Source organism: Bombyx mori, chromosome 6 (assembly GCF_030269925.1).
Source record: "Bombyx mori chromosome 6, ASM3026992v2".
Taxonomy (NCBI): domain Eukaryota; kingdom Metazoa; phylum Arthropoda; class Insecta; order Lepidoptera; family Bombycidae; genus Bombyx; species Bombyx mori.
Window position 1 is genome coordinate 14,053,468 of NC_085112.1, and position 25,486 is coordinate 14,078,953.

Below are 25,486 nucleotides of genomic sequence, written 5' to 3' on the forward strand. Positions count from 1 at the left end.
TGAAATTCAGATTTTGACTTTTAGCTGAGTCATTGAAACATTAACATTTCGACACCTTCAGAGCCGCCGCGGAAGACGAATGCGCTCGGTACGAGAATCGAATCAAGGAGCTGCACCTAGAGAAGGAGGCCTGCCAGCGCGAGGCCACCGAGGTGCGCGCCCAGCTCGCGCTCGTCGAGGACAAGCACGACAACGCGCACGCGCAGCTGCAGGACACGCTGCGGAAACTGAAGGAATGTCAGTCTCAACTATGAAATTGAACCTTAACGCAGAAGAAATAAAGTCCGATATCTATAGTTATGACCTATATATAGTTCTATAGTTATATTAATGGTGGTAGGACCTCTTGTGAGTCCGCACGAGTAGGTACCACCATCCCGTTTATTTCTACCGTGAAGCAGTAATGCGTTTCGGTTTAAAGATTGGGGCAGCCGTTGTATCTATACCGAGACCTTAGAACTTATATCTCAAGGTGAGTGGCGCATTTACGTTGTAGATGTCTATGGGCTCCAGTAACCACTTAACTAAGCAATAAAAAAATACCTTTTGAATTTTTATGTTATGTTAGATACATAATGGTATGAAGCGTAATTACCTCAGTGGTCTAAAGGGTATTAGATACGGATACCCTTCGCGGGGGTGACGGACTGGGTTATGTCGGACTCCGGCGCCTCCAGAGAGGAAGAGAGAGACGAGGAGGGCCAAGGTCCTCCACCTTCCCCAATTCCTCGCAGGAGGCTACGCCTTTAAGAAGGCACGTGAGGTGCTCGCCCCGCAAAACCAACTACCGACTAAACCCTATCGAATCCGCCGCCGCTGTAGCCGGTACACAGGGTATTAGATTCTGGCGGTATTATATGCTTTTATTTCGTCATTTGTATAATACATGCGCAAAATATTTTAAGGTCTTGTGTTTGAATATGTGATCTTCCATCGTCCCAGTGGAGAACGAAGCGGACAGTCTGCGCAAGGAGCTGACGGACGTGCGGCGCCAGCTCACGGCGTGCGGCGCCGAGCGGGACAAGTACGGCGCCAGCTGCCGCGAGCTGCGCGACCACGTCAAGCGCGCCGAGCACGAGCGCAGGGACGCCGCGCGCGCCCGCGACGACGCCTACCACAAGATAGCCGGTACGCACACTGCCCGCCCGCCCAGCGTTGTGCGGTCGGTGACGTCACGTCAACCAGTCATGAGTAGGGTTGCGAACTGAACACAAAAAACAAAAAGTCTTTATCGAGTCACTTTACAATATCTCCTATCAACATTCGTATACAATGCGTTACGTAAAAAGAAGACATTCATCGAAGGTCAATTGAGATCATTAATTTTTTTTTACTACCTGGTAACTAAGACCTTTAAGTCATGCCTTGTTTTAATGTATATTCTTATTTTTATGAAAAATGATAATATTATGGAGTAAAATGAAATGAAATGAAGATGATTAATTTGAGACATCATTCAACTGGGATGAAATTAAATGAAATGAAATGAGATGATATAGGACGAAATATAATCTCAGTAAAATGGTGGTCATTTACTGAGATTTTTTCAGTGGACTTTTTGGAGGATCCCGAGAAGTTACGTCCAGCGACTTCGTTTCATTTCCCACATTTGTGCACTTTCACAAATACTAAACAGTTAATAAACCACCGTTATTACACATTTAAACCTGAAGAAACACTAAATAGACAAAAATAAAACAAATCACACAACTTCACTCCTCGCGTTCCCACCAAAAAGTCCGATCATTAATCATCTTCGACAATGTTGCATTGAGCATTATAAAATACCACAAAATCGTACCACAAAATTGATCGTTGTCTGACAGAGATAATGAAATGAACAGGTTTAGAAGAAAGCCGCACGTCTCTGGAACTAGAACTGTCCAGAGTGCAGACCCTGCTGAAGGAGAGCGAGTCGGGCGGCGCGCACGTGCAGCGCTCGCTTCAAGCGGCCGAGGCGCAGCTCAAGCGCGAACGCGCGGCGCTGCAGCAGGCGCAGCAGGACCTCAAGGAGCTGCACTCCAGGCTAGTAGAGACCCCACTGTGATAATGTGCTGGCTTACGGTTCGGTTCTTATTACTAGTAGTAGGATCTCTTGTGAGTCCGCACGAGTAGGTACCACCGCCCCGCCAATTTCTGCCGTGAAGCAGTAATGCGTTTCGGTTTGAAGGGAGGGGCAGCCGTTGTAACTATACTGAGACCTTAGAACTTATATCTCAAGGTGGGTGGCGTATTTACACCACTTAACACCAGGTGGGCTGTGAGGCTCGTCCACCTATCTAAGCAATAAAAATAAATAAATAAAAACTCGACAAAGTTTGCACTTGGCAGATACTGATGGGGTGTTGGGGGGAAGCAACTGTACGTATCGGTATCGGTCCCCCTTACTGTTAGATGATGCGATTGACCTTCGAACTCGTGTTTCAAAGTGTATACCGACATACACTTTAGGATGTCTATGAGTTCCGGGTAATTACTTTTTATCTCATTACTCATTAAAGAAAGAAAAAAGTTTGATGTACTTCAGTAACGATAATTAACAAGTTTGAAACGAAAATAACATTGAAAAAGCTATTCTAAAAGAGACAAGTATGTTCATCTATAGGATTTAATCTGTGAACACATGGTTTTTATTGTAACTGTATAAATAACCAGTAAACTAAATATATTGACAAAAACATATTTATGTATCTCTAGGATTTAACCATGACAAAATCGCATCTTTCAATGTGAGCGCTTCAGACAAGTTTATCTTTTGAGTCACCCCTTCTTTTGGTGCGATTCGACTCTGTGTTGTGAGCATTAATCACTATTATATGGAGTGTTCCGGTTATTATTAAAACTAAACTAAAGTAGTAACAAATTTAAGTTTAAGTTATCTATATATTAATACGTGAAGCAAAAACTATGTATCACTTTTTACGAAAATCGCGCGGACGGAGGAAGATGAAATTTTCCAAACTTTTAGAGAATATATAGAAGGTGTGCAGAATGCCGCCATTTTTTTATTATGCATAAAAATACATTAAATCAATAAAAAAATTACACACACTACCATGTATTTGATACAATATATGTATACTCTTTGATTATTGTCAAACTTTTGTTATTATTTAAAGTCTGTGGTCAAATTGAGAATAGGTTAATTTTGTTTATCTTTAATATTATTTGTCTATAGCGTAGTCTTGGCGAAATCTGTGACTATAGAAGTATAACAGTCTTTGACAATAGAACCTTAATAATATTCAAACTTATAATGTCAATTAATTATAGTCGAATTTTGACTACTGCGGGACCACTAATATATATAAATTAGTGTTAAGTGATATTATTGTAGATGGCAACAATGTGAGCTCAGAGACGATTATGGTTTTTAGGGGTTTCATTTATTGTCGGTCTGTGGTCTCCGAATAAAGGCGTACGACAAGAAATTGTGTATTAATAAATTAACTAATGCACTAAGATACAACACCTACTGTTAACAGACTACAAAACGAGGCGGAGGAGCGCGAGCGGTGCGCCAGCGAGGCGGCGGCGGCGCGGCGGCACGGCGCCGAGCTGGAGGCCGTGCTGCAGGCCGCGCGGGCCGACCTCGCCGCCGCGCGCCAGCGGGCCGCCGAGCTGGACGAGGCCTGTCGCGCCAGGGACCAGGTGACCACACCACCACACCTGCTCGGTGATATATTACGGAACACCTTTGTCAGCATAATTCGCGTGACGCGTTAACTTTATTTCCACAAATCGTTAGTGCACGATCAACAACCGCGTCACCAGGGTGCATTCATAACATTAATATTTCGTTGATTTACTTAATATTTTAACAATAAACATTTTTAATCAACATAATCTTTAAATAACAAACGCACACCGCACCCTACAACGCCTCTACCCCAACATCGTCGTCGTGGCCTAACGGATAAGACGTCCGGTGCATTCGTTTGGAGCGATGCACCGGTGTTCGAATCCCGCAGGCGGGTACCAATTTTTCTAATGAAATACGTACTCAACAAATGTTCACGATTGACTTCCACGGTGAAGGAATAACATCCTGTAGTAAAAATCAAACTCGCAAAATTATAATTTGCGTAATTACTGGTGGTAGGACCTATTGTGAGTCCGCACGGGTAGGTACCACCGCCCTGCCTATTTCTGCCGTGAAGTAGTAATGCGTTTCGGTTTGAAAGGTGGAGCAGCCGTTGTAACTATACTTAAGACCTTAGAACTTATATTTCAAAGTGGGTGGCGCATTAGATAATAATAAATTATAACACTATTATGATTATATTGACAAAGACTATTATACTTCTATAACCACATATTTCGCCAAGACTACACTTTTATTTAGACAAATATTAATAGAGACAAACAATATTAAATCTATTCTCAATTTGACCACAGACTATAAATAAGCCATAATAAAAATTTGACAATATACAAACAGTATGCATGTTTGTGCGTGTCAAATACATGGTAGTGTGTGTAATGTTTTTATTAATTGATTTAATGTATTTTTATGCATAATTTAAAAAATAGTAACATTCTGCATTTCTTCTCTATATTTTCTATAAGTGTGTGAAATTTTATACTCCTCAGTCCGCGCAGTTTTCGTAAAAAAGGTACAAAGTTTTTGCTTCACGTATTAATATATAGATACTGCTTGTAGGAATTAGTGCTGCGTCTAGAAGACTGCCGCTCGAAGGAGCGTAGACTTGAAGAACTGAAGCACAACTTGGAAGTTTGTCTCGCCGATGCGACGCAGCAAATACAGGAATTGAAGGTAGGTAGAGAAAACGTATAGAGCCACGTATGTGATTTTTGGCGGGAACGCGAGGAGTGAAGTTGTGTGATTTGTATTATTTTGTCTATTTAGTGTTTCTTCGGGTTTAAATGTGTAATAATGGTGGTTTATTAACTGTTTAATATCTGTGAAAGTGCACAAATGTGGGAAAATGAAACAAAGCCGCTGGATGTAACTTCTCGGGATCCTCCAAAAAGTCAACTGAAAAAATCTCAGTAAATGACCACCATTTCACTGAGATTATATTTCATCCCATATCATCTCATTTAATTTAATTTAATTTCATCCCAGTTGATTAATGTCTCAAATTAATCATCTTCATTTAATTTCATTTCACTCCATATTATCATTTTTCACAAAAATAAGAATATAAATTAAAATAAGACATGACCTTAGGTCTTAGAAAGGTCTTAGTTACCAGGTCATAAAATCCCATAAAAAATAGTAATTTTTTGGGTTAAAAGTGTAGTTTTAACACTGAGTCCGTATGTACGTATGATCGGCGTGGTGTGCAGGCGCGGCTCGGCGGGTGCGAGGGCCGGTGCCGCGCGCTGGAGGCGTCCCTGAGCCAGTGCGAGGGCGGCAGGCGCGAGGCCGAGTCCAAGCTGTCGTCGGTGGTGCACAGCTTGCGGCGCGTGTGCGGCGTGCAGCCCGACGGCTCGCTGCAGCCCGCCGCGCGCCGCCGCCTCGCCAGCCCCGCGCGCCGCTACAGCCCGCACCGAGGTACCGTCGCCGAGATGCAAGTCCCTATTAAGTAGAGTATATCGGCTGCCCTACTCTTGTTGCTTTGTCTCAGAAATAGGCAGAATGGTGGAACGTACCTACCCGCGCAAGCTCACAGACGGCCTACCACACCAGTAATTCCGCAAAAAAAGTGAGCTGTAACACGTGGGTGCGATTATGAAAGAATCCCTTTTTTGACGTCACAACGTCTTATATTCGATGGAGCCGGCTGCACGCACGAAAAAACATGACTCATGCGGCGTTACCTCGCTCTGAGGCGTTCCATTTAAGGCTTGAAGTGCAAGCGAGAGCGCGCAACGAGCGACAAAGAGGCACAATCGGGCTCCGCGTTCGGCAGCGTTCGACATCTGTCTCTCTCCTACTTGAGTGAGCGATGCATCCGCGTCTGCCCTGCTATACAATAATACATTTACATGTTTTCGTCAAGTATGAAGTTCAGTGAAAAGTGAATGTGGTTTTAATTGTCCATACAAAATATCTATCAAACAAAATTAAAATTTTCTTTTCAAAAATGAAACCATTCCATCAGTATTTTCTTATGACGTTGTCACGTTCAACTATAGTCAGTAAACCGTCTTTACAGACAACCGATTTTATTTTACTACCTATTCTAGTGAGTAGGTGTAGGTGAGCTCACGGGGCTCAAACCTGACGACGTTGCTAACACGAACCCTAGCAAAAGCCGTGCTCCGCAGAATCTACCACCGGATCGGAAACGCGAACCACAGAAGATCCGACGAGAAACTCAGTGGGCTGTGTCTATGGGTTAATTTACTCGTCGAGCCCTTCGTCGCAAGCGACGGGTTCGACCAGGACGATGACCGGTAAAATCCCCTACTACTACTAGTTGATTAAGGGTGTTAAATTTTTCAGGTCGTGACCATTCCGAGGATCGTAACGAGATAATCGACGTCGACCCGGAGTTGATCAAGAAGGGCGTCAGGAACCTGATGCACGATGTCTGTCAAATCGAGAGGGAGAAGGTAGAGTTGACAGGGATCTCTCGTAGTGACCCGTCATAAGCCTACAGGGATAGATATCATTTTATTCCACTTATCTTCGTCACGAACCAGTTTTGTGAAAAAACTTAGACATATGTCAATGTTCGTAACATTAGGCTGTATTTGTATCATCCCATTACTGGTGGTAGGACCTCTTGTGAGTCCGCGCGGGTAGATACCACCACCCTGCTTAATTTTGCCGTGAAGCAGTAATGCATTTCGGTTGGAAGGGTGGGGCAGCCGTTGTAATTATACTTGAGACCTTAGAACTTTATCTCATTTACGTCGTGGATGTCTATGGGCTCCAGTAATCACTTAACACCAGGTGGGCTGTGAGCTCGTCCACCAATCTAAGCAATAAAAAAAAATATAACATAAAAAATTAGTTTGATTTGAGTGGTTTTTAAAATATGACTATAACGTTTCAGGACGACTACAAGTCCCAAGTGACCGTGCTCAAGAAGCAGTTGAAGGAGGCGACGGAGCAGCAGGGCAAGGGCGAGGGCAAGCTGCAGACGGCGGCCGCCAGCCTGCGCGCGCTGCAGGACGAGCGGGCGCGCCTGCACGCCGCCTGCGGGAACAAGGACGCGCAGCTGCTCGCGCTGGTACGCACCCCCCCTACCCGCACGTGACCTCCCCCTCGCCCACGCAGATAACGTACGCTGTCACGGTTTGGAGGCTAAGAGACTTAAACCTCATGTCTCAACGTATGGAACGCGAAATTCACACTCATGTTTGAAAGCTCCTGTCACCACTTTAAACTTTTCGCCTAATCGTCTACATACTATGTTTTATGTTTATACTGTTTACACGCTTCGGACACATGTCCCCCCATACGGGGGGCGGGCGTGGTGTGGGTCTCCCACGCAGATAACGTCCGCTGTCACGCGGTTCGGTTTGGAGGTTAAGAGACTTAAACCTCATGTCTCAACCTGGAACGCGACATTCACACTCATGTTTGAAAGCTCTTTTAACCACTATACCAAATGAACCTTTCGCCTAAACATCTACATGCTATGTTTTATGTGTATACTGTTTTATGAATTAAATAGTAATAGTAATGAGTTTTCAGAACGAATCGATACAGTCGAAGACGGTCGAGATAAGCAGCTTGAGGGACAAGATAACCAGTTTAGAAGCAGCTCTAAGCTCCGTCACCGAAGAGAAAGTACAGGCGGAGGTGCGTCCCCTAGTCTGGTCCTCACCTGCCGGTTTTAGTATTTTTTGCTATAGAGTATTTATTAATTAGCTTTAATTGTTTAATTACAGAATAAAGCGGAAAGTCTGCGCGCGCAGCTGGCCGAGCGCGCACACGAAGCCGCCCAGCTGCGGGAGGCGCTGACGGCTGCCGAAGGTATGCGCGCCTCCGTCTGCTCTATATGTGTACGCGGGTCGACGACCTCTCGGCTCGTCTGGCGTTAAGTGACGAATCCATCCAGCTTGAGTCGTGAGGTCTAAGTCCTGATTGTGTAGTGCAGCGCCCCCCCCCCCTGAGTGGGGGGCGGCACGTAGAATGTTTGTAAAAACTTTATCGAAATAATAAATTCAAATAGATAGATACAAAATAGATACAAATGACAATACTACTATAATAATTAAGCAAATAGTCAAAATATACATTTTTTTATTATACAAGATTGGGTAGCCTTTGATATCTCCGATTATCGCGTGGCATCGCGTCGCTTTGATGAACTCTATTTTTCTTTAATAACCGAAGAAAGCATTTTCGTTTACCCAAAAATACTAAACGATCAATAATTTATGATCAAACTTTTTTTAAATACTTTTCCGAAGTATTTTGTTGTTTCTTCTTGTCGATGTCGACAGGCAAAGGGAACTTAGCCCATACAGACAAGTGTGTAATGAAGGTGCGATGTGTCAGGTCGCGCGGCCCGCCTGGACGTGCGGCGCGCGCAGCTCGAGGGAGACGTGCAGCGCGCCGCCGTCGCCGCCAGGGACAGGGACCAGGCCCTCAAGGTTATCACATCTCTCTATATATCTATCTAACTAATGTCCGAAGGCAGGCGATCCAATTGTGACGTATGAATGTATTTTCCATACAAACCGGGGGGCCACTTTAACCAATATATTTCTAACTAGCTTATGCCCGCGACTCCGTCAGCGTGGAATAGTTACTTTGGCATAATGCAAAATTTTACCCCCACTTCATTTACGTAGAAAGATATTTTTGAATTATTGTATGTTAAGGGGCTATTGAAAACCCTATTTTGAGACATTCTGTATTGGTGCTCCACTTGTATTAGTCTTACCGAGATGTTATATAGCCTATAAGCCTTCGTCAATAAATGGGCTGTCTAATAATGAAAGAATTTTTCAAATCGGAACAGTAGTTCCTGAAATTAGCGCGTTCAAACAAACAAACTCTTCAGCTTTATAATATTAGTATAGATATGAGAATTTTGCAAAGAATTTGTTGAATTGAAAATTTGAAAATTCAGAACTTGGCTAAAGTCGTGCTACGACAGAGCCTAGTCGATGGAGGCGCGCATATACGCCACTTAGATAGATAATATACTTAATATTTGTCACTTACCTACCAGCCTTCGTGAAGAGCGGAACTACCATGCTAGGAACTCTCGTTTTGTTTGCTGACGTTAAAAGATGACTGCTATATTGTAAATAAACGTGTTTTGTGTACTCACTGTTTCGTGTCTATGATGTTTGACGATTGTATCGATAATGCGGTCGCTCCTACATATGTATATGAGTTCGGGTGACTCAAATCGAAAGGTCATCAGACATATGAGGCCGTCAACGCGAAAGTGGCCTAACCCACGATTCATATTCATGCTTATGTATTGCAATTTATTTAAAACATAATAAAATTTTGACGCAAAATCGACCTATCCCTAGTTTCATCCGTAGATAACAGATGCCTTTGTTAACATCATTTTAGCGCGTATTTTTTGGCCTACGAAGTATTGTAAAGGTAAATTCGAACCTCATTATCTCCATACTAACTGTGGTAAACTTAGGCCACTTTTGCGCGGACTGCCTCATATATTAGTCGATGTTTGGTTACAGAAACTGCAAGAGCGCTGCGAGGGCTACACGCGCACGATAGCGCAGCTGGAGGACCGCTGCACGTCGCTGAAGGGCACGGTGGAGCAGCTGTCGGCAGCGCTGCAGCGGGCCGCCACCGCTGAGGGCGAGCTGCGCGCCGAGCTGGCCAAGCTGCAGCGGCAGCTCGGCGAGGCGCGCGCGCAGGGACAGAGCGCCGCCGAGAAACTCAGGCACATACAGAAGAATATCAGTAAGAGGTTTTTTTCCTACCTATGCTTGAGAGGCTTGAGAGGCTATTTCAGCTTGCCCTAACGTGTGTAGGTGAGCTCACGGGGCTCAAACCGGAGAGTTGCTAACACTGACCCTAGCAAGAGCCGTGCTTCGCAGAATCTACCACCGGATCGGAAACGCGACCCACTGAGAAGATCCGGCGAGAAACTCAGTGGGCTGTGTCTATGGGTTAATTCGCTCGTCGAGCCCTTCGTCGCAAGCGACGGGTTCGATGAGGACGGTCACCGGTGCTTGTGATGCCTAAAAGCACCGTTAATGGATCAGGAAGGGTTATGTTAATGCCATATTGTTTGCGTGGCTAATATACCGCTATAGGCTTGGTGGGCTCTCATCGGTTTAAACAAAAGGCCCAATGCAGGGAAGAAGTGACTAATGAAACGGTCGCTTATGCGAGTTCGTATTGAAAACTGCGCAGTACAACAATGACTCTTCACATAGTCCAACTTATTAATAGCAAAAGAGACCATTCTCTGACATTAATAATAAAGTTCGAGACAAAGAATGGAAGCAACTCAATTGGTGTTGGCTGCAATCGAACGTCGTGCGTCACTCTTTGAGTCTTTGAGTCACTAGTTTCGCTGTTTATTTGATTTGTTAGCAGCATCTTTATATATGGCCTTTAAGTATGTGTGGGGTTTCTCTTAGGAAGATCTTCCACCGAGCGGGTGATATTTGCTCGGTAGACCGACAGTCCGAATGTTGTTGTTCGGAACTTATATATATGTAAGCTTATCTTGAAAATGTCGTAAGCGAGATTCAGTCATCTGTCAAATATCTTGCGTTGTATGATGGCTACCTCCACATAATTATGCTTTCCGAGTTTACTTACTACTACTTACTTAACTTAGGCAAATTGGCTAATGACTCCAGCTATTGCATACCCCCCCTTTAATATTACTACTTTTGGCTGAATAATCGAAATTCGATCGTAAGTTAGTAGTACTTCAAGTTTTAGTTATCAGCATTCTCCTGTCCTTCTCCCAGTCACTGGGGTCGGTGCAATATGTTTTCTTCTTTCATACTCCTTTATCATATACAATTTTTTCATCCTCTCTCCCCTCTTATATTGTCTTTCACGCAACCCATCCATTTCTTCTTAGGTCTACCTCTTTTTCTAAAGCCTTCCACATTCATAGTAAAACTCTCTTACCAACCTCATTTCCATTTCATCTCATGACATGTCCATACCACTCCAAACGCGCGCTTTTCAGCTTCTCTGTCAGAGGTGCCACTTTCAGACTTTCTCTAACATATTCATTCCGTATTCTATCCATTCTCGTTACTCCACACATCCATCGCAACATTCGCAGATGCTGAGAGATCTGCTGCATGCAATCGCCTTTCATCCGCCACTTTAGTGGTCCACCAAGCTGATTCATACAAGACGGCAGGCCTTATTAAGGTCTTATATATCTTCCCTGTTAGGCGAAAAGAAATGTGTTTGTCACACGTGGTGCCCCAAGATTTAGTGTCATGTAAAATACTAAATCCTGCTGTCTATCTTGCCGTTAATATTTTAACAAAACGTTGCATCAAATTTAGGAGTATGTCTAGGACCGATGACAGTACAATAAAAAGTATTTTCGATAATATTAGATTTAGTAACTTATTTTATATTTCGAAATGATTTCCTCTTTCATAATTTGGTTATTAACAAATTTGTTTCTCGTTTATTGAACCATTACTTTGTGACCGTGATTTTGAATGGTCCCATCATTGCCTCGCGTGTTGAGGCCGCGAGGGGGTGCAGGATGACAGGGTCTGGATCGAACCCAGGGTCGTTTCCTAATGAAACCCAATTTTATTTTTAGCGAGTTGCGAGAACGAGCGGCGCGTGCTCACTGAGAAACTGGAGAGTGCCAAATCGGCTCTCGGCGAGTTAAAGCGGCAGAACTCGACGCTGGAAGACCAGGTCCACAGACTCACCAATCAGCTGGCAAACGTAGAAGTGCAACGGTAAGAGCGTGCGTCACGCAGATGTAAAGCATTCTATTCTCAATGACCGATCTGTTTTATTAATGAACGTCAAAGAAAGAGCAATGGAAACAGTGTGGATACTGCGCAATGTAACACAAACAAACAAAGGTCAACGACCTTCAGTGACGTTATTTGATTTCTCAGTGCAGCGGGCTCATCTACGCTTCTGTATCTCGGGTGTGAGGTTTGAATGCAGACCCGAGTCGGTATCTTTGCTTAAGAAATATCTTTAACATTGGGTATTGGACGCATGGCAGAGGGTGGAATGGTAGGGATGTGTAATCATTGGTTTTGATTGCTGATTCTGTAGACACGCAGATATATTGCTTTAATTTAGATAAAATCCACAAAACAAAGACAAAAGAAGCTAGACAAAAATTTTGATAAGTTTTTTTTATGTGTCATAACTTAACTCTAGGTCAATGAGATCCCGTCTTAACATTAGTACGGGTACCGGCTAAGGCGAGAATTTTGGCGCGCACTGAGGTACCGTAAGTTTCGTGTAGTCGGTGTGGCGGAGCTCGATGGGGTTTAGTTAGTCAGTAGTCGTTCTACGGGGCAAGTGCTTCGCGCGCCTTTTTCAAGGCGTAGTCTCCTGTGAGAAATTGGGGGAGGTGGAGGACCTCGGCCCTTCTCTTCTCCCCTTCTTCCTCTCAGGAGGCGCCGGAGTCCGACATAACCCGGTCCGTTACCCCCCTTCGACCGGGGTATCCGTAAATGGATTCCTCAGCGTTAAAAGGTCAACCGATTTTAATGATTCGTTTGTTTATTTGAAAGCCGATATTTCTCACGCGGTTCATTTTAAATTTCATCAATAACTAATGTTTAATTGACTCCAAACTATATTGATGATAATCTCATTTTGATTATTTGCAGTCGGTATACGGTAATCTTTTGTATACTGTTTGTTACCGTTTTTTTACTGGTGGTAGGACCGCTTGAGAGTCCGTGCGGATAGGTACCACCGCCTTGCCTATTTCTGCCGTGAAGCAGTAATGCGTTTCGGTTTAAAGGGTGGGGCAGCCGTTGTAACTATACCTGAGACCTTAGAACTTATGTCTCAAGGTGGGTGGCGCATTTACGTTGTAGATGTCTATGGGCTCCAGTAACCACTTGACACCAGGTGGGCTGTGAGCTCGTCCACCCACCCATCTAAGCAATAAAAAAAAAACTTAGTTTCACGCCGGATCTTCTCAGTGGGTCGCGTTTCCGATCCGGTGGTAGATTCTGCGAAGCACGGCTCTTGCTAGGGCCAGTGTTAGCAACGGCATCAGGTCTGAGCCCCGTGAGTTCACCTACTAGTTAAGGTTAAGCTGAAATTGCCTCTCAAGGCTCTCAGCTTAGGTAGAAAAAAAAAAGGTATACGGCAATCTTTTGTATATGTCATATTGGTTTCAGATCTGGCCTAGAATCCCAACTGCGCATGACGACCTGGGACGGCAAGGAGTCCAACGACGGCGAGCTGGAGCGCGAGCTTCACGAGCTGCAGCGAGAGCGCTCCGAGCTCAAAGCGAAGAACGACGCCCTCCAGGACACGCTGAGGAAGCTGGAGGCGGACCGGAGGATGACCAGGCCCTCCGTGTTGAGGACCAAGAGCCACGACCGGACCGAGAAGAGCGTGTACTACTCGGATTTGGATTCAGGTTTGTGGAAACATTGACTTTGTTTGGTACTTAACCCGCATTCGATTTTGTTTTTATTGCTTTCAAGGGTGGACGAGCTCACAGTCCACCTGGTGTTAAGTGGTTACCGGAGCCCATGGACATCCACAACCTAAATTCGCCACCCACCTTGAGATATAAGTTCTAAGGCCTCAAGTATAGTTACAACTAAAACTAAAATTCATATCTCGTGTATTTATAATTTATACTGTTACTAAAATTTCACACATAGTAGAATCGAATCCTTCGGTACTATTCGATAGAGATATCTTTCTCTCTCTCCTAAATACGTGTATTTGCTTCTTGTGCTAAAGCAGTTTTCACATTAGGTTACGATAAAAGTCATAAATTTTGGGAATAAGAGTGACAAATATATTATTACTGAAAGAATTTAAAAGGAGTCGTACAAAAAATTACTTCATAGATTCGGGTTACGAAATTTGACTCTCCTTTCCAGGGCCAGATTCGACTAAGGACTCGTCGTCGCACTGCTACAAGGACAAGGAGGTGCCCTGCAGGGACAAGGGACTCTCCACCGAGCTGAGTCTGCTCGAGCTGGAGAACAGAGAGCTGAGGATGAAGATACGACGCCTCGAGAAGGAACTTGCTGATAAGGCACGTATTTACCGGATTTCAACCCTCAGACACAGCCCACTGAGTTTCTCGCCGGATCTTCTCAGTGGATCGCGTTTCCGATCCCGTGGTAGATTCTGCGAAGCACGGCTCTTGCTAGAGTTCGTGTTAGCAACGTCGTCAGGTTTGAGCCCCGGGAGCTTACCTACTAGTTAAGGAGACGCTGAAAACGTAGGAGAAACCAAAAAAAAACTAGATTTTTTTCCTGCCTATACAGATAGCATTGAGAGGCTATTTCAGCGTTGCCCTAGCGTGTAGGTGAGCTCACGGGGCTCAAACCGGGAGTGTTGCTAACACTAGACCTAGCAAGAGCCGTGCTTCGCAGAATCTACCACCGGATCGGAAACGCGACCCACTGAGAAGATCCGGCGAGAAACTCAGTGGGCTGACATAGAGTTCAGATTCGATGTTTGAAGGCTTCACGCGTACTACTTACTGGGTACGTAAGTAACGGGTTTGGTCTATGGGCATTGGTGGTCCAGTATCTACCGTCCAGTTCGATCGAAATGCGAGGAGCTTTTTATTCCTGTCTAATCGTTGGTGGCCTAAGGGCTATTCCAACTTCGTGTAGACCAACAGGTGGGCTCACGGGCTCAACCTGAGAGAATTTGCTAACACTAGTCCTAGTAATAGCAGTGCTTCGCTGAATCTACTTCCGGATCGGAATCGCGACCCACTGAGAAAATCCGGCAAAAAACTCAGTGAGTCACGAGGAGCTGTGTAGTTGACTGCTTGCACTCGTGGAAGTAAGCTAGTGTGGATAACGAAGCCATCAGACGTGGCTTCACAGGTTCTTTCAAAATAAATCTTGATGTTTCAGTAAATTTCGATAGATTTACCGAAATTTTATTTAGATAATTTCATTTCATTACATTAACGAATTCAAATAAACCAACTTCATGTAATTGCGCTCTATATCATTTGTCAAATAACAATTGAAGATTTTATAAACTCAACGCCGGCAACACTGGCATCGCAAGGCTAAATTGCCAGACTAAAAAATAAAATGTACGACCGAACTTGTCTCGTCTTTTGCGCTGCGACTTCAACTGATCTAGGCTCGGTTGTAATTCCACAGGAGTCGGAGCTGGCGGTGGCCCGCAGCCGCTACCTGGGCGAGCTATCCGCTTCAGGCCCGGAGTGCCGCGACGACGCGGAGCAGTACCGCCGCGCCGCGCTGCAGGCTGAGCGGCTGCTGGAGGCGCGCGAGGCCAGCCACCGCCAGCAGATGCTGCGTCTCGAGAACCAGGTACGAAAACCCTCACATTTCGTCTTTTTACTGGTGGTAGGATCTCTTGTGAGTCCGCGTGGGTAGGTACCACCACCCGGCCTAATTTTTTTTTGTTGTTGCTTAGATGGGTGGACAAGCTCACAGCCCACCTGGTATTAAGTGGTTACTGGAGCCCATAGACATCTACGACGTAAATGCGCCACCCACCTTGAGATATAAGTTCTAAGGTTTCCATATACTTACAACGGCTGCCCCACCCTTCAAACAGAAACGCATTACTGCTTCACGGCAGAAATAGGCGGGGTGGTGGTACCTACCCGTGCGGACTCACAAGAGGTCCTACCACCAGTAATTACGCAAATTAAAATTTTGCGAGTTTTGATTTTTATTACACGATGTTATTCCTTCACCGTGGAAGTCAATCGTGAACATTTGTTGAGTACGTATTTCATTAGAAAAATTGGTACCCGCCAGCGAGATTCGAACACCGGTGCACCGGACGTCTTATCCTTTAGGCCACGGCGACGACAAAAAAATTTTTTTTCATAACGCGCATAAAGAAGTATAACTTCAAAGATTGTACTGCTGTTGTCAGGCGGCGCAGCTCCGGGCGCAGCTGTCGGCGGAGATCCGGCGGCGCCAGGCGTACGTGTCGCGCAGCGGGCGCGCCGCCCGGGACGTGCAGCGCCTGCGGGCCGCGCTCGGGGACTCGCTGAGGACGGTGTCGCAGGTACCCGCCGCTACATCACTACATAGTATAAAACAAAGTCGCTTTCTCTGTCCCTATATCTGTCTGTCCCTATGTATGCTTAAATCTTTAAAACTACGCAACGGATTCCGATGCGATTTTTTTAATGAATAGAGTGATTGAAGAGGAAAGTTTATATGTATAATAACATCCATTAAATGGTGGAGAAATCAATAATAAATTACAGTTTCCTAAGCGAAGCGAGGGCGGGTCGCTAGTGTCCACATAAAGACCAATTTTAGGAGCATCCACTGTTTCTTTTTTTTAATACGCTTTTCAGCTTCAGACGTTTGTATGTTCGTATGGAACGGAATCTTTGATTTTGACCCCCTTCAAAACGTCGGATTAACTCGAAATTTGGTATAGTTATTAAGGACCGCTGATAATTAAAATTTTTTAAATAAAAATTGAAAAAAATAGTTGAAAAAATTGAAATCCAACTAAAAAACGGCAAATAAATCTTAATAAATTTATGCGTGTAGTTATAAATAGTTTATGAACAGATCTGAGTAGAAGGATTATTTTGATTATATCCTGAAAAGCACCTCACGCTTTTTTTACAATAAAATAATTGTTTATTACATTATTTTTAATTCAAATTTATTAAGATTTATTTTCTATTTTTAGTAGGATTTTCTAGAAAAGCGTATTTTTTTTGTTTTTTTTTAAACTATTATTAATTCAAACGTTACGTTATTAATTATACTAGTGGTCGTACAGTCGAAATTCAAAAATATAAAATCACAAATTTCGCCAAGACATAGACATAGACAAATAATATTAAAGACAAACAATATTAATTTACTCTCAATTTGACCACTGACTTTAAACAATTACAAAAGTTTGACAATAAACAAAGAATATATTGTCTTCAACAGGATCCGGCCCTGGACTCTTACACATTGGAACATGAAGCCAGAAAGTTGGACAGCACCCTGGCTCACAGTCTACCGCCGCTCACCGACAGCTACGACTCATCAAAATAAATACAACCTCAGATTTGAATCGCCGAAGAAAACTTAACAAGGGCTTAAGAGCTACCATAGTGTAGCCGTATGGCGTAACAGTAAATCTGTTGTCCAGAACTAACATAGTAAACGTGTCGCTAAAATTTGTGGCGTAACAGATTTAGTTCAGAACTACCATAGTAAACGTGTCGCCAAAATTTGTGGCGTAACAGATTTAGTTCAGAACTACCACAGTAAACGTGTCGCCAAAATTTGTGGCGTAACAGATTTAGTTCAGAACTACCACAGTAAACGTGTCGCCAGAATTTGTGGCGTAACAGATTTAGTACAGAACTACCATAGTTAAAGTGTCGCCAGATTTTGTGGCGTAACAAATTTAGTACAGAATTGCCATAGTAAAAGTGTCGCCAGCATTTGTGGCGTAACAGATTACATATAAATTAGTGTTCAGATATTAAGAGATGATAATTTTTAAACAACGATTATTCAATATATTGAAGAAATCTTGAATGTGTTCATTGTTGGCATTACAACGCCATCAATTTATTTCGGATTAAGGTAGTGGTGTTTCTAAATGTTCACGAGTACTCACGTTTAGTATTAAATGCACTGTTTAGTGCTACATGTGGTCTGGCGTGGTACATTATAGCACGAGGTAAATATGTGACAAGTATAGTGTTGCTTGGAACTCTGACTCAAATATTGTGTGGATTGTTATATTTTGTTATATTATAGTTTTGTTTGGCCTTAAACTTGTATTAACTGCTGTTTATAGATTGTTTAGTATCTGTGAAAGTGCGTAAATGCGGGAAAATTAAACAGTCGCTTCATGTAAAAACTGAGACCTTAGAACTCATGTCTCAAGGTAGGTGGCGGCATTTACTTTGTAGATGTCTATGGGCTCCGGTAACCACGTAGCATTAGGTGGGTCGCGAGCTTATTCACCCAAATAAGCAATAAAAAAAAAAAAGTGTGTGTGTCCGCTCCGACGCACGACTGGAGTTTACTGGATATAAAAAATTAAACGAAACAATACGAGAAATAGTTCTATATTACGACAACACGATACACTACAGATTATTAACAAATTAACGAGACACAAAACAAACGACTAACAAATATATGAAAATACAATAATGAGAGAAACGCGCGATCAGTACGAGGCTTTGTGGCGGACTGCCGGCGCAGCAGCCCGGCGTCACCTGCGATAACGCGGCCGCGCGTTGGCTCCTGATTGGCGCGCGCACGCATCACGCAATCAGGAGCCAATCAGGCGCATAACGCATTTCGTGTGACATGCTAGTACGATTTTGATTGGCGCGCGCACGCATCACGCAATCAGGAGCCAATCAGGCGCATAACGCATTTCGTGTGACATGCTAGTACGATTTTGATTGGCGCGCGCACGCATCACGCAATCAGGAGCCAATCAGGCGCATAACGCATTTCGTGTGACATGCTAGTACGATTTTGGTCCCCATAATTTTCATACCCCGGGCCTATATATGTAAATCGATTCTAAAGGAGTAAACTCCAAAAAGTGGCATCTCGAGTTCTACCAAAAAGTCCACTAAATTCTCTAAGCAATAAGCTGTATAGAGATTATATTTCATCCCGTTTTATCTCGATTCATTTAATTTCATCTCAATTGATTAGAAGTCTCAGATAAAACAACTCCACCTTATTTTATCCGTATCAATGTTCACTGCATATTATTTTTCATATAACAAAATATACAAAGTATTAGGCTGTATGGTTTGTGATACCTTCGTCTTTCCTGTTGCTACTACTAATAATACTACTCTCTTATTGACACAATGAACGCGCCACGATGCCACCGCAGCTTGATAGTTTATGCATCTATTAGAAACACTAAACTAGATTGCAGTTCGGTAATTAAACATTAGATTTAAATAATAATATGTACAATCAATGTTTAATTTGGGACAATATTGGTTTTCAAGTATAGTCATTTTTAGAAGACGTCGTGACCTAAAGGATAAAATATTCGGTGCATTCGTATCAAGCTTCTCGTACGTTGTAAACCAATGGTAGGCAACGGCTTGGCTCTGCCCCTGGCATTGCTGACGTCCATGGGCGACGGTAACCACTCACCATTAGGTGGGCCATATTCTCGTCTGCTTATACGGTATTATAAAAAGGAAAACCTGTACTCTACAAACGCACTGCTGCTTTACGTTAAAAATAAAGCAAGAATGTGCTACAGCTCAATACTAAGATGCAATTCTCGCGGAGTCTTACTTGATTCATTCAAAATATATACTGTGTTTAGTGAGAGTTTTAACGTTTTCGATAACGTAAAAGTTAACATAAATTTGTATGGGGTTAGAACGTTTGCCTACGTTTGCCGCTAGGGGCGCTGTTCCAACTGCATACAAATTTGAGTTGACTTTTACGCTATCGAGATCGTTAAAAAACTCGCACTAAGCACACTATTATTCGCATCCTATACGTGTTTTTTTACGTTTTCTACGTTGCAATTAAGTTATTGTCCCGATGAAAATGTTTTAATTGTATAATAATACGTCAAGGGAATTAATTATACGTAGCAATTAAAGGTAGTTGTTAATTTAAAATGAGTAATCGCCCGTTGCGTTCATGTTTTCCAAGAAGTAATTTTTTTTATTTGGCATTTACGCAATTAATAATTAATTACGAAAATTTTCCTAATTTATACCAGACGATACGTTATGTGCGCTGTTTTTATTTTTATTTGTAATATATCAGTAATTGCGCTATTCTTGCTTATGATTCAGGCCTAGTCTACGAAGAAGTTTGAGGGATATCTCTGTTAAAAACATCACCCCCAGATTTATGTTATATTTTTTCCGTTAGGGAAATTTATGATTGAAAAATACAGATTAGGTCGTTTCCATTAAATGTATTATTTGAGAATTGACTAAATATTAAATGCGCAGCGTGCACTTGAGGTGCTCCTATTAAGGAATTTTTTTTTTAATCTCACGGAGAGAAACGCGAGGGCGCGGGAGCCATACGACTTTATCGTTGTTTGCATAAACACTTTCTTTATGCTATATTAAAAAAAAAACTATATCTATACTTCTATACTAATATTATAAAGAGGAAAGATTTGTTTGTATTGAATAGGCTCCGAAACTACTGAACCGATTTGAATTTGAATTCTTTCTCTGTTTGAAGCTACACGATTCCCGAGTGACATAGGCTATAATCTTTTTTGAAAAAAATTAAGGATCCTCTACTAAAACTCCAATAATGTAACCCAAGGTGTAAAAAATTACCTAAAATATTCTTCACAACGCGTGCCTTGCGAAAGCTATTGACGATCGAATAAAACAATGTATTACAACTTTGTAGAACACATCATTATTTACAAAAAGTGTCGCGACAGCATAATAATATGTCTAACTATTATAGTTATGCCAAAATAAGAGTTCTTTTATTTTTTTAAATAAAACAACGTCAAATATTGTTGAAATTTTTGTTAAAGACCCGAGCGGAGCCGGAGCGGGCCGCTAGTTTATAATAAAAAAGGAGTAGGTACTCAAAGGTAGACAGCGGCTTGGCTGTGACACCTCACTTTGCTGACGTCCATAAGCGACGTTGACTCACCGTCAGCCGGGGCTATGCTCATTTGACTACAAGGGCAATAAAAGAAAAGTTTCGGGGTAACGTGAATGCTAACTATCCGGCATTGTCGAGTCTATTCACCATCAAGCGGACAAAAGACTCGTCTGATAATCTTAAAAAAAAAAACATATTTTTATGAAGTCTATAGTTGGAAAAAAAAATACACTTCTGTGTGCTTAGTGCGAGTTTCTTAACGTTCTCGATAGCGTAAAAGTTAGCTCATGTTTGTATGGAATGGGATCGTTTGCGTACGTTTGCCGCTAGGGGCGCTGTACCGACTGCATACAAAATTGGGTTAACTTTTACGCTATCGAGAGCGTTAAGAAACTCGCACTAAGCACACGGATCCAAAAAGGCATTATACTCTTTGAAATCGATTGCAGTTTACGCGGTCGGGAGTTGTTTCAGCGATCTGTAGGTGTTTTTTTTTTATGAATTTTGGGATTTATTTTGAAATTTGAGGAAAAATCGGTAATTTAATGCGGTTTTCCCGTTCGGGCCACTTTGCGCACTCAGAGCTGATACAGCACTAACAATAGTGACTTCAAACTACATCATCAATGATTCGTTTAATATACCGCAAGCAAACAATTCTATACACACGTATTAATTGGCAAAATAACTCTATACATACGTATTGAGTTATGTATGTGGCAAAGCGTAATTCATTTTTCGATTGGCTTTTCCTGTGACGTCACTGACTGTTTAATAATAACTCATCATAATGAGCTGCATTTTATAGTTTTTTTCGCTATCCTTTGTGTAATTTCTGACGTGTTGAGAATTCGCATGGTTTTTTTTTTATTGCCCTTGTAGACGAGCATACGACCCACCTGATGGTGAGTGGTTACCGTCGCCCATGGACTTCAGCAATGCCAGGGGCAGAGCCAAGCCGCTGCCTACCGCTAAATACTCTCCACAAGCCTCGTTTGAAGAAGGACATGTCATAGCGCTCGGGAAACACCGTGGAGGGGAGCTCATTCCAAAGCCGGATGGTACGTCAAGGTCCTTTCCTTCGAGTATGTGAGTCGTTCTATGGTGAGCGATTACAGTCGCCCATAGGCATCAACAATCTTAGGTGCAAAGCAAATCCGATGTTTACCGCTCAGCAGTCTTGTCAAACTGCATTTGACAAACCGTGCTCGGGAAGCAATGTCTAGAAACAGTTCATCCTAGAACCTGACAGCGTTTAGTATCTTCTTTGGTTTAATCTCGCCTTTATTATTGTCAAATCGCCCTCAAAAGTGGAAGGGTTTTTTTTTGTAGCTTAAATGTGTGGACGAACTCACGGTTCACCTGGTGTTAAGTGATAACCGGAGCTAATAAGACATCTACAACGTAAATGCCGTCATCCACCTCGAGCCACGAGTTGTAAGGTTTCAGTTTTAACAGTACAACGGCTGCCCCGCCCTTCAAACCGAAACGCATTACTGCTTCACGGCAGAAATAGGCAGGGTGGTGGTACCTACCCGTGCGGACTCATAAGACGTTCTACCTCCAGTCAAATTGGTTTAAGCGGCATTTCGCTCAATACGCGACATTCATCTTTGTAATTGAAGGTGCGTTTTATTTGACATTAGCATCGACAGTCCGATGTTTTTAATTGAACTTCAATTGAGAACTCCATTGAACTAGCTAAAGAAGCTTTTTATATTATTATTTTTTTAAATTTTAAATTCTAAATGGCTCTCCTGTAAAGTTGAAAAATGTCGCTTATACCAAATGGCCTTTCACACCTCTATTTAAATTATGTCCGTTGTTTCGAATACTGTAGTTTCCGTGCTCGCAGAAGACCAAAGTGTTTACTTACCAGTACTTTAAAATATTATGCTAACTGCCTTTTAACTTTTTTATAAAAAATAAAATAGATTAAATTATAGAAAACTAGCTGTACCCGTCCGCTTCGCTGGGCATTTAAAATTAACATTAACATTTCTCTCATTAACGCCCCCGCAACTGGTATAGAGAGTCCAACACACATATAAATATTAGCCTATCCATTAAGTACATGTATTTTCTACATGGATACCAAGTTTCAAGTCAATCGGATGCATGGTTCAGTAGTTATAACGGAGCATCCGTAAAAACCACTGTAGATTTATATATTATTAAGTTTAAGTATAGATGAGACGAATAGGGTGCCTGTCAAAAAAGTTCCTTGGACTTTGAGGAATGCATTAGTGCGATCGTACCACTCATAAAAAGGACTGGAATATCTCAAATATGTCATTTCTGCTTCATTATCGCATACGTGCCTTTACTGCTTCTATTATTATCTCGAATATTTCATCTCATGCTTAATCGTGTTTCGAATTGAAGAGCACTATAATCATAATTATAGTGCCATCAAATTACTTTATATGTAAGTAGCAGATCGGTTCGAAGTCTTGCCTCAAAAGTATGCTGCCTGGAAATTCCTATGAACGTCCAACCAACACCTATAAACAAAATCTTTCTCAAACAAGTGAACAAAAAATCGAATTCCTAAACAATAATCTTAAATTGATTTTTTTGTATTTTTGTATTAGTAAATAATGAATGATATATTTATTCAGTTAATCAATCCCATATATTACACGCTTACTGATAATAATTATATTAATATCGTGAATTTTATAAAACTTTATTAGCACGTAAAATGAGCACAATTTAGGGAAGTCAGCGTGTAAAATGACTATTACATCATTGTAATAATAAATGAACGTATGTATTTGATAAATTATTTCATATTGACCAACGGTTAAATAACAAAAATTAACAAAATTATTGAAACGAACAAAAATAGTCTTTAAGACCCGAAGCTTAAGGCCCATGCTCAATTCAAAGTTTCAACATGTGACCTTTTTAGTTCTATATACAAGTAATCAGCTATGAATCATTGTGTACTGTTTAGAGATTTGTAGAATTAAAGCTAATTCGTCACAAGAATACCTGTTTGATAACACGCATGACTCAATCATCTGGACATTGGAGGACACCATTATTGGCAAACAAATCGTATCTGTACGTAGGGATTTTGTTTAAATCATCCGTCTTCTTCTTGTTCGCTGTAGTTTTAGAAGCCGTGAGCAGGATATAATGATAGTGGAGTGCAGAGTGCGGTGGATAGATAAGGTGTTGAGGTTGAACGCGCCGGAAGTACAGTCCGAGGCGATTTTTATGCTAATGTTCTAGTTAATTTTTGGCGCAATGCTCACGAGTGAAAATGAATATAAACTATTTTTCGAATAGTCTCGAATTATTTTGAATGAAAAATGTTATAAACCAGTTATCTTCGTTCACACTTGTTTACTTACTATAAAACCATTTTTCAATTAACGAATTAGGTTAATTGGATCAGGTTTTCTTTTTTTTTAAAACAATGACGTAATTCATAATTTTGCGTCCCAAATAAAAACGAGTTGTTGTAACGAAATGTGATTTAAATAAGTTTACATTACCAAAAAAGTACATGGGAAAATATCGTAACTGCCCACATTAACAGCCCGTTTACCGCCCACTTTTCGAAGAATGTTCTAGTCGTTATGTAATCCAATTCATTTTAATTGAAAATAAAAGAGTTCTTACAATTCGCAAAATTATTCGCGACCAGCTTATACGTGAATAACGACATTATTAATCGTGTTTGTTATTCAAATTATTCAAGTTCAACTATTCTATTGTAATTTTAGAGATGTATTCGTAAGTAATTACCATGAAAACAATTCCGTCCAATTGGGTTTTAAAAATTAAATTTTAATCATATTTCCGCCTCGAATTACTTATGAATCTTAAAATTGTAGTCTTAAAAACACAAATTTTTGGATTAAAACTTTAGTAGTGAACGAAATAGAATTTAAAAAAAATTAAGATAATTTTTACACGTTCCAAGTCGTAGATATCGGATTGTCGATGCACTGGTTTCCACAAAATCATATCGCACTCGAAGGAATTTACACTTATCGCTATGTATTTTTACGTACCTACAGTTATCATAAAGCAAATTTCATATTATAGAAAACGTATAGGTAATCTGGTTTCGGATATAGTTAGTTGTATTGAATCACAATTTGACCCCGCTGCGTAGATAAGCAAGCTAGACGTTGCCTAACATCCTGATAAAAGCGAATTGTTTTTATGCAGCGTACTTATACTGCATTGTTATGCAAGTTTTACTCTGCATTCCATTTCAAAACGAAATCGGGAATTCGAAAAACTTGTAATAAAACGCTCTTATGAATGTGATCAATAAAGAACGTATTGCGTGGGAAGTCTATATAGATCCAGAGCATTCAAATTGTGACCTTTACATTCACGGCTTTTCAAACCCACCATATTGCAAATTAAGTTTAATTTAGCTTCATAGTTCATCCCATGGTGTGCTCGATCTATGCGTTAGATCTTGTTACACAATATGGGGTGTGCCAGTGGTGAATTAATATAATACTTATTTTATCTAACTAGCTAGATTGCTTGATTATCATAGTTCTGTCGTACTTTGTTAGAATTACGTTAATATGTAGGACTGTGTCAATTCTTATGTTACTAGAATGTCGACATACGACCGCCACGTCTCACTGCGTTTATATTTAATATTATTGTGTGTTCTATAACGTGTAAGCAACACTTTTTATGTATCTTTTTTACACTGAAATAAAATAGTAGCAGATGATGTGCTGTCGTTTAATTTGATTATAAACCATTAAAATTCTCCGAGTCAATTGGTGTTTATTTGATTGTCGGTGGGGGTACGTCGCGCCAGGACCGATAGTTGTACCATGACTCATCAGACACTAACCAG

The 25,486-nt window shown here is 41.6% G+C and overlaps 1 protein-coding gene across 1 annotated transcript in view; it reads left to right on the top strand.

Moving 5' to 3' along the window:
* The window catches only part of LOC101735863 (rootletin), a 44,471-nt gene extending 19,119 nt beyond the window's left edge, over window positions 1-25,352 (top strand). The window contains exons 21-38 of the mRNA XM_038011702.2: window positions 62-237; window positions 943-1,128; window positions 1,845-2,025; window positions 3,486-3,651; window positions 4,664-4,777; window positions 5,314-5,521; window positions 6,416-6,525; window positions 6,972-7,148; window positions 7,616-7,723; window positions 7,813-7,897; window positions 8,426-8,520; window positions 9,589-9,817; window positions 11,670-11,814; window positions 13,234-13,478; window positions 13,954-14,111; window positions 15,208-15,378; window positions 15,956-16,090; window positions 16,987-25,352. Of these exons, the coding sequence (XP_037867630.1) occupies window positions 62-237; window positions 943-1,128; window positions 1,845-2,025; window positions 3,486-3,651; window positions 4,664-4,777; window positions 5,314-5,521; window positions 6,416-6,525; window positions 6,972-7,148; window positions 7,616-7,723; window positions 7,813-7,897; window positions 8,426-8,520; window positions 9,589-9,817; window positions 11,670-11,814; window positions 13,234-13,478; window positions 13,954-14,111; window positions 15,208-15,378; window positions 15,956-16,090; window positions 16,987-17,094 (2,797 nt within the window). The 3' untranslated portion in view covers window positions 17,095-25,352. The remainder of the gene's footprint in view (window positions 1-61; window positions 238-942; window positions 1,129-1,844; window positions 2,026-3,485; window positions 3,652-4,663; window positions 4,778-5,313; window positions 5,522-6,415; window positions 6,526-6,971; window positions 7,149-7,615; window positions 7,724-7,812; window positions 7,898-8,425; window positions 8,521-9,588; window positions 9,818-11,669; window positions 11,815-13,233; window positions 13,479-13,953; window positions 14,112-15,207; window positions 15,379-15,955; window positions 16,091-16,986) is intronic.
* The last annotated feature ends 134 nt before the right edge of the window (window positions 25,353-25,486 follow it).